Source organism: Eretmochelys imbricata, chromosome 17 (genome assembly GCF_965152235.1).
Source record: "Eretmochelys imbricata isolate rEreImb1 chromosome 17, rEreImb1.hap1, whole genome shotgun sequence".
In the NCBI taxonomy this organism is placed as follows: Eukaryota; Metazoa; Chordata; order Testudines; family Cheloniidae; genus Eretmochelys; species Eretmochelys imbricata.
Window position 1 is genome coordinate 8,393,045 of NC_135588.1, and position 10,006 is coordinate 8,403,050.

At 43.4% G+C, this 10,006-nt stretch overlaps 1 protein-coding gene across 1 annotated transcript; it reads left to right on the forward strand.

The window, feature by feature from the left end:
- The first annotated feature begins 1,845 nt into the window (after positions 1 to 1,845).
- SRSF1 (serine and arginine rich splicing factor 1) lies at positions 1,846 to 8,896 on the forward strand. The gene is given in 6 exon segments (XM_077836993.1): positions 1,846 to 2,420; positions 3,119 to 3,303; positions 3,662 to 3,834; positions 4,084 to 4,158; positions 4,160 to 4,797; positions 5,701 to 8,896. Coding segments are annotated over 5 exon segments (750 nt in total). The 5' UTR covers positions 1,846 to 2,226; the 3' UTR covers positions 4,283 to 4,797; positions 5,701 to 8,896.
- The last annotated feature ends 1,110 nt before the right edge of the window (positions 8,897 to 10,006 follow it).

Consider the following 10,006-nt stretch of genomic DNA (forward strand, 5'->3'; position numbering starts at 1 on the left):
TCCAATGTACATGGCAGAGGGGCATTGCTGGCACATGATGACATATCACATTGGTAGATGTGCACGTGAACAAGCCCTGATGGTGTGGCTGATGTGGTTAGGTCCTACGATGGTGTCCCTTTAATAGATATGCAGACAGAACTGGCAACATGGTTTGTTGCAGGGATTGGTTCCTGGGTTAGTGCAAGCATAGGAATTCACTAGCATAATACAGATATAGAATTTATTTTTCATTAATTGACAAGCTAAATCTTTGACAACATTAAGATATCTTAATGCTAAACCCCATGACTGACATGAGTCAACCTAGAAATAAGTAAGAAAGATATATCATCTTTCCTCACTGTGATCTAACCAATATGTAATGAACATCAAGTGCTTACACTGGGACAGAGGATGAATATGTGATATGTAAATTAAAAATGGCAGGACAAATTACAAGCACTGCCAAGAGTATAAAAGGTTGTTATAAGGAGGAGGGAGGTAAACTGTTCTCATTAACCTCTGAGGATAGGACAAGAAGCAATGGGCTTAAATTATAGCAAGGGCGGTTTAGGTTGGACATTAAGAAAAACTTCCTAACTGTCAGGATAGTTAAGTACTGGAATAAATTGCCTAGGCAGGTTGTGGAATCTCCATCATTGGAGATTTTTAAAAGCAGGTTAGACAAACACTTGTCAGAGATGGCCTAGATCAGAGGTTCTGAACCAGGGGTTCGGAGCCCTCTGGGGGGCCAAAAGCAGGTTTCAGGGGGTCCTCCAAAATAAACATTAGACTTGTGGGGGCCCAGGGCAGAAAACTGAAGCCCAAGCCCCACCGTGCAAGGCTAATGCGGAAGCCCGAGGAACTTTGCTTCATGGGAACCCCTGTGGTTTGCAGCCCCAGGCAGTTGCCCTGCTGGCTATTCCCTAACACCAAGTTAAAAAACACACCACTGAGTGACAAGTTTCGCCAGCACAAGCGGTAGCGTGCATAGCGCTATGTCAGGGGGAGAGCTCCTGCCAACATAGCTACTGCTGCTCACTAATATGGTTTTATGTCAACAGGAGAGCTCTCTCCCATCAGCACAGAACAGCTACACACACCATCTTACAGCAGCACTAGAAAAAGTTCTCTTCAGCCACTTCAGGCCTGGGGCTGTCACACATCCAGCTCAGGTAGAGAGGAGGGTTACAGCAGGAGTTTATAGTGAGTGCCACTGTAAATTCCCTAGTGTAGACAGGGCCTTAGTATGCACCGACCTGTGCAATGACTAGCCCAGACCAGCCCTGCACTTGCATCTCAAGGCACTACCATAAAATGAATAACAAAGGACAGTCATGCTGGCTAGCAGCTTGAAGAGTCGCTGGTCCACTGGGGCAGCTGAACTTCCTCCTCATAAGCCCCAGAATCAGAATGCCCAGGGAACAGGCCCACCTCACCCTTCCCAGAGACCCCTTTGGGGCAGCTCTGCTGCTGGAGCAATGACAGAGGTAACCCCCCACAAGCCCTGCTGCTGACTGGGCTCCAGACCTTCTGCCCCCTTCGCCTAGAGCTGGAAGCTACCCACAAAGCCAAAGCCGGCACCCGCCCAGCGCTCCGTACACACCATAGGAGACGCCTGCAGGGCCACAGGCCCACGCCCTAGTCCAGCACCCGCCTGAGGCCTACCCCACTGCATTGTGGGATATAACGCCTCTCCTTGGCGCCAAGCTCCCCCCCGCGCGGTGCATGGTGGGATATACCCCTCCTCTCTGCCCGGGCCGGATCTTCTTTGTGTGGACTCCTCACCGGATGTCTGAGGGCCCCAGGCCTGCAGCGGCTGAAGGGAACTTTTGCGAGCGCGGTGAACGTTTATTCCTAGGTTATAAGAGTCATTACACGGGGTGGCTTCTCGAGGCCGAGGACTGCGCGGCTGGAATTAGTGGGGTTTCCAAACTGCGGCTGCTAAGGGGCGGACTCCTTTTCTTCAGCGGCGCATGCGCCTTGGAGATGGAACGGTCCCGCGCTGTGTACCATTGAACGCTGAGTGTTGCGAGTCGGAGGGGGCAAGCGCTGCGTGGGCCGTGCTAGAATCCTTGCGCCTGTGGGGCCGCGCGAGAGAAGCGGCAGTCGCCATTTTGAAGCGGTTGTAGGGAGGCGGCGTGTGTAGCTGCTCCTGAGCGTCCGGCCCGTTCCCGCCGCTTACTTACCCGTTTACTGTCCCAGCTTCGGCTCGTCACCGCCGCAGCCATTGCCGACCCTGCCATGTCCGGAGGGGGCGTGATCCGCGGCCCAGCCGGTAACAACGACTGCCGCATCTACGTGGGGAACCTGCCGCCCGACATCCGCACCAAGGACATCGAGGACGTGTTCTACAAGTACGGGGCCATCCGCGACATCGACCTCAAGAACCGCCGCGGCGGGCCGCCCTTCGCCTTCGTGGAGTTCGAGGACCCCAGGTGAGGCCCCTCCCGAGGACTCCCAGTGAGACCCGCCGCCACCTCCGCGGTGCTTGCCTCCGGGAGCGGGGCCGTTTCCCGAGCCGGGCTACCTCGCCTCCTCTGTGGCGGGCAGATCGAGGAGCCCTCAGGGGCCGCTCTGAGTTCCAGGCTTCCCGTCGGGGAACCGCTTCGTTGCCGAGATATCGCTACGTCTCCTCCCCGGTGGGGGTGGGGGGAGCTGCTTCCCTGTCGAGACACCGCTACATCCTCTCCTCCTCCTGGTGGGGGACGGGGACACACTGGCCTGCCAAAACCCCGCTGCATCCCGCTCCGTCCTGGGGGCACCACTCCCCAGCCCCAGGGTCATGCCATACAGACAGCGCTCCTGCTGGAGGGCCCGGGGACAAATCCTCCTCCCCATCTCTGCCTAGACCTTTCTCCAGCGCCCTCGGCGGGCACCGGTCGGCCTTCACTTTGCCGTGCTCTCCCCTCAGGTGACTGTCTGACTCGGCCATGCTGCAGCAGCTTATCGCAGAGGGGGACGAGGTGAGCTGGGGCTCGGCCTCAGCTGTTCGGGGCGGGGCTACATGGTGCCTGCTGGTTAGGGCGGGAAAATGGCTGCAAGGGAACAAAGGGAGGGAGGAGGTGCGTTGTCCGGTCTGTGCCTCTGCAGTGCGGTGTGGCTGGGCCTCTGCTCACTCACTCTTCTCTTGCAGGGATGCGGAGGACGCGGTGTACGGAAGGGATGGGTACGATTATGATGGATATCGTCTGAGGGTGGAGTTTCCCCGAAGCGGCAGAGGCACGGGCAGAGGAGGTGGCGGAGGTGGAGGTGGTGGGGCCCCCAGGGGCAGGTATGGCCCCCCGTCCCGGCGGTCTGAGTATCGAGTGATAGTTTCCGGTAAGTTGCTTAATACTCTTGGTTTGCTCAGGATTATGAGATCGATTCTTATCAGTTCAGATGTGGCATGTTTACAGTCATTCCTTAATGGCAAAGGATGCTACACTTGTCAATTAGCTATATTGTATTTTGGTATTGTGTGTAATTATTTGTTTAGCATTGTGCTATGCAGCCTCTAAGGAGCATAATAGTAACATTTTTGTATAGGGTGCATATTATATGGGTTCCTGCTGAAAGACATTCTCTCAGCTACAGTAGGCAATTCCTTTACCTGGCAGTGGGAGGTGATGCATTGTAAATGGAAAGTAAATAATAAAAGTTTGTATTTGAAGTAATCTGTAATCTGCTTTTTGTTCAGGACTGCCTCCAAGTGGAAGTTGGCAGGATTTAAAGGATCACATGCGTGAAGCAGGTGATGTATGTTATGCTGATGTTTTCCGAGATGGAACTGGTGTCGTGGAGTTTGTACGGAAAGAAGATATGACCTACGCAGTGCGAAAACTGGATAACACTAAATTTAGATCTCATGAGGTAGGTTTCATGCTTTTTGGGGGGCCAGAATTGGATACACAGGGCTTAACAATAGGATTTGAAGGTAAGGACACGAAGTCTCTACTATACTAACATGCAGGTAGCTGAGTCTTTTACAATAAGATTCTCATTTAGAGTTTTGAGATCTATCTTTGTGTTTTTATATCAATGTAATCAGTGTATCAGCATGCCTGAAAAGATAGCTAAAAATCTTAGACCTTTCAATCGAAAGTTCTGTCTATTTAATAGGGAGAAACTGCCTACATCCGTGTTAAAGTTGATGGCCCAAGAAGTCCAAGCTATGGAAGATCTCGGTCACGCAGCCGTAGTCGTAGCAGAAGCCGTAGTCGAAGCAACAGCAGAAGCCGCAGTTATTCCCCAAGAAGAAGCAGAGGATCTCCACGCTACTCTCCCCGTCACAGCAGATCCCGTTCTCGTACATAAATGATTAGTGATGCTCTCTTTTTGTAGAACCCCATGTTGTACACAGTTTTCCTTTACTCAGTACAGTCTTTAATTTTTTAATTCAAACTGTTTTATTCAAATTGGCTGAAGTGTTGAATTGCATTCTTGTGTAATATCCCTAGTGAGTATTTGCTCCTTAACATCAACATTCCCCTCATGTCTTTGGTAAATTGTATTTTAATTGATGTTATAGCCAGGATTGTTTAAATTTAGTTAAAGTTAACTACCCACACTTTGCAGACTGTGGTATTGCTGTGTAAATGTCTCAGTGTTCAGCTATGGTTTATACGAGCTGGGGATGTTGGGATGTTTGTGGTTAACTTGTTTCTTCTGGGGGATCTTATATTTTATCTTGCCTTTTCATGTGTCTTTCTGTAGACATATCTGAAGAGATGGATTAAGAATGCTTTGGATTAAAGGATTGTGGAGCACATGTCAATCATTTTAGGATTGTCAAAAGGAGGATTGAGGAGGATCAGATCAATAATGGAGGCAATGGTATGACTCCAAGTGCTATTGTCACAGATGAAATTGGCAGTATTGACCTTATACCATGGTTAAATAAGTATATACATACACCTTATCTGGTAACTTTTACAGGCATGTTTTAGTTACTGTAGACTACAATTGCTCTTTTCTTTAAAACTATGTTGGCAATTGTGGCTAAATTACTTGCTTTTGTATCTCTATTCCATTCTAGTTTAAAAAAAAAATCAGGGAGGGTGGAGTATACTGGTTCAGTTTGTCATGCTGCATTCAGTTACAAATGTTAATATGACGTAGTGCTGGTACATTTGTAGATGTAGGGAATCTTGAAACCAGATAGAGTATAATATCAATACTGCTAAAATCTGCATGTCCTCTGTGTGACTGATACAGCGTTGCTATTACATTTTTTTAAGTATCAGAATGAAAACAAAATATAGAAAACTTGGCTGGGAATAATTCCTTAAATCTCAACCCTTCCCCTTCAGACTAATTCACAGTTGACTCACTAATATGTTTGAAAACTTCAGTTAGTTAATTTTGTTACCTTCCAGATGGGAATACTAGCTTTAGTTTAGACATATAGTAAGTGGATGGCTTTAGTGATAAACTTTTCCAATATCAAAAAAAAATTTTTGCAACCACAAAACCTGTAATACACCTTACAAGCAGTGACTATGTTGGCCTTATCAGTTGACATATGTAAATATTACAATGTTTTCTCCAAATAATTAATATTCCTAAAATTTATCTGAGCATCACCATTCAAAAGTTTGTTTTGGGGAATTGATAGTTATTAATGTACATCTCTTATTAATTGATGGCAAACATAACTAATCATTCCCCAGAATCCTATTTTTTCATTACAGTATCTAACTTTTTGCCTCCTCTTTTTTGGTTTTGCTGGTTATAAAGGTTTGGATTGGAGAGGGCTCACTGGATCCCAATCCTTGGAGCTGGATCATTGGATTCAAATCATAATGTGGATAGGATAGGGAGGCTGAATTACAAGGATTCATGGAGCGGGATCAAATTACCAGGAACATAGGAGTGGATTCCTGCCCCAACCAAACCGCATTCGTGTGGATTTTTTTATTCAACTCAATTGGCTATTCCAAAGATTTTTTTTCCTATTTTTGACGATTGGAGCCCTTAAGATGCACGATGGATTTTTTTTTTTTTTCATTTTTTTTCATTTTTTTGGTAAAAGGAGCAAAGCGAGGACCTGGAGAGGTACGCTGGAGCAATCTCCTTGGAAGGATTCAGCACGAGTAGATGGTAAACATTAAAGGGGAAAAGGGGGGTTTGTTTAAAAAAAAAATCAGTCATTTCTCTAAATTTAAAGATAAATTGAAGTTAAAGATTAAGTAGGTTTTCAATTGGCTTACTGCCTTTTTTTTCTTTGACAAATAAAATTTTAAAAAAAAATTGCATGGTTGTTCTCATTTGTCAAATGTAAGAATCTTAAGGTAGTCATCAAAGTCCTGCCACAATGAACTACAATAAGACTAAAGGTTACACTTAACAGTATTCAGACAAAGGGGCTTTTATTTTGAGTTCCATAAAGGTCCATTTTTTCACACCAACTCTTAATGTTAATAGTTGAGGTTTTAAGCAGGTCGCTTTTTAACTTTTAGGATTATATAGAGGATTTCTTAATTTGAAGAGAATACTGTGACGCACATTTTATAGAAAATGTTTTGATCAGTCACTCTTAACTGATCAAGCTCACTGAAATTTTTTTCTTTTAAAATGAAGACAACCAAGGTTGGAATGGTATGGTAAGATTTTTAATGTTATAAACTGTTGTATCTGTTCTTGCTATTGTAATCTGATAGTTTATTGCCTCTAAAGCATCAATCTCTCGCAAAATGGACATAGATTAGTTATTGAGGGTATACAGGAAAAAAGCTCAAGTTTTAGCCAAGTTAACAAAACTTCTTAGCAACAACTTTTTAAAGACAAAAGATGTAGACAGACTTTTTTAGGGGACCATGCTATAAAGAGCGAGCTTGGTTGTAATCCTGATGAAAGTAAATAACTATATGGTAGGAAGGACTAAAATATGCTTCAGACTGTTAAAATAAAATGCTAAGTAGTTTAGATAATTGGGGAATTACAAAAATTCAACTGGACTTCATATATAATTAATATATGTGAAGATTAAATATTATAGGTTGTGAAGAAGAAATCCCGAGAGGGTTAAACTTGTAATTAAACCATGATTGTATTGTAGGCTGTTGAGTAACGACGCGTGGGTCTGTTATTTAGCTCCAGGCTAAGTCCTTTTAATTCCCACAGTGTGTCATTGTAGAACACACTCTTTGGTTTATCCGAATGTGACATTAAACTTTTCTAAATGCCTATAAAACATATAGCCATGCATCATCAGAACTAGTTTGCAGCCAAATTTATCTCCTTTTAAAACGTGCTATTACTTAAATTTAAATATAAATACACCATACACTATCAATAAAATCACTATATAAAAGCCATTGTGAAATGGAGTGCTGAGAGTAAGCAAGAGCAGGGGTGCAATATGTAAGATGTAATCACTGAGTAAAGATCAGAATGCTTACAGGATTAAGGTTAAATAGGATGCCAAAATAGATTTACCTAGTCTGATTTATAACCCTTGCAGAGATGGGTTTCATAACCAACACTGACAGGAGAGCTGTCATACTATTAATTTTAAACAGACTAATGGTGTAAATATATGTTAAGATTTGATTCCCTTCAGAGGTGGTTGTAGGTTGTTTCCGGATGGCAGGGAGGGCTAGCATCCAGACTGGAGTGATCAAGATGACAAGTACATTGCATTTCAAGGTGAGAATCTAGATTTTTATTCCATTAAATAGACTTGTGGGCACTGTTCTAATATGAAATTACTGGCATCAATAACGTTACTTTGTAAAGTGTAATGTGTGTGCTTCACAAATGTGGCACAATCTATATTGCATAAATGAGACTGGAATTTCTACTTGCTTATAGATACTGTTGTAGAGCTTCTCAGATGACAATGAGTAAAAGCATCCATGTGGGAGGGGGATATAAATTCAAGTAGAAAGCATATCACAATTGGGGTTTAAAAACTTTATATAGTAATCCTATATTGGGGTGCAAGAGAGAGCAACATTACAAGTAATTTTCATATACTTCTAAAGGAAGTTGGGGGAGCAGGGATGCTTACTAGTGGAAGTACGGAATGATGGCAGCCCAGGAATGCTGTCATGATGTGTGACAGTACAGCCCATTGTCCTTTGGCAGAGCTTTGTGCTAGAGAATGGCATGAGGTTAATCCTGATAGGGAAGCTGACATTTTTAAAGGGCTATTTTAAAAAAGAAATCTGCCAAGAAGTTGAAAGTGACCTGACTTGCACTTCCCAGCAGTCTGAAAATTTGACAGGTAAGCAATATGTCTGAATAAATATACAGTGAGTTTTACAGTACATACCGGAAACCCATATTTTAAACTGCTTCATGTGCAATTAAGCTATAGATGTTAAATACTTGAAAATCATTTGCTTCCAGGGTTATCTCAAAGTGGTTTGCAATCAAAGTACACTTAGCCCTAGTGAAAGACAACCACCATGGAATGGAGGGCAGATGTGTACTGGCACCCTCTATGCCAGGAGGAGGAGGAGGACTTATTGGCCTGTTGGCTTAATATAAACACCTGCGCTTTAAAAAAAATATTGCCATGGGCTTTTTTAGGTCCATGTGAAGCAGACAATACTTTCCTTGAAGAATCGCTCAACAGCGTACTTCTAAAAGGCTGGAGGATGTTAACCTCTCCTAGTTTAAACAGAACAGCAGCATCTATTTTTTCATATATAAACTTAAATAGAAAGAAATGGAATAATTCTGAAGATGTTTCTTTCTTTTCTGCTGACTGCTGAAGAAAGAGGATTCAATGGATTGGGTACAGGACATGGCAACTGGTGTTCCCTATTCCTGTGTCTTCCATAAGTTTCCTATGTGGTAGTGGGCAAATCATTCTAATTTCCATTTTCTTTGTAACCTGGAGACAATATGTACCTCACTACATTGTTGGAGGCACTGATTGTTGTAAAGCACTTTGAGATCCTGAAATAAAATTGTTATAATGCAACATACTCTTTTCTTTCAATATTTCAAAAAGGATGTTTTCCAATCTCTTCTACAATTCTTTTAGCCAAAATACACAACTAATGGGCTACAGTGGCTTACTGACCTACAATTAGAGAAGGGTTTAAACTCTTAGAGCTAGGAAAAGTGTTATATGGACTTGGTCTGTGTGAACCTGTCCTCTCCTGTATCCATCGGTCTCCTTACATGCTGTCTTTGTATCATGTCTCTTTGGCTTCTTTCCTTTGACACCATTGTTACTTAGACTGGAGGAGCCATGTAGACACCTGGACTATCAATAGAGTAAGGTTAAACAAGTTGTGGCAGCCGGAGTATGCTCACCTTTAGACTTTCCTTGGGATCACATGCTTTGTGTTAAACCATGTGACTCTTGCACTTCCTAAAATTCAGGGTGAAGTTTCCAGTCATGCCTTGGGTATACGTATGCTCCAAAGATAATAGAAGGATAAAGTTTAAATTAATGTGAAGATTTAAACAGTCTGTTTTCATGGGGAGGGAAATGTAACTTAAAGCTGCCCACATGGCTTTGTTTTCCATATGAAGGACAACAACTCTTTTGCTTCCATTGGAGAAATATGCCATCATTTTGTTAACATCAGTTATAAATGTCATCTTCCCCTTTTTATGATCTAATGGCCATGCAAGGAAAATTTCACTGAGTTTTGAGCATCTTTCTCTCCCAGCAGTGCATGGTAGAGTTTGGAATGTGCTGTTTTTCTGCATTCCTGCGTGTAAATCTTTTCAGATATCAAAAGTAGCAGCATCGCAATCTCAGTGTGAATCTACTGAGGGGTAATTTCTTTCTCTCAAGACACACAGTTTCTGGGTTTTATCCCTGTTCTTTGCAGTTGCTTGTTTGTAATAGAATACACGGTGAAGTACGTTATGTACAGAGTTGTGCCGGGGGGGAAGAAATCTGCCCTTTTTTAAAAACTGGGGTTGATGCTACTGCAATATGGACTCTACCACTGGCTGGTTGGAAAATGTGGAGTCATTCCTCTTCCTCCCACCCCCACCCCCATCCCCCAATATCAGACAGGAAAAAATCAGCTTCTGTGGTGAAAAATTTAACACTGAGAACTTCATAAATCTT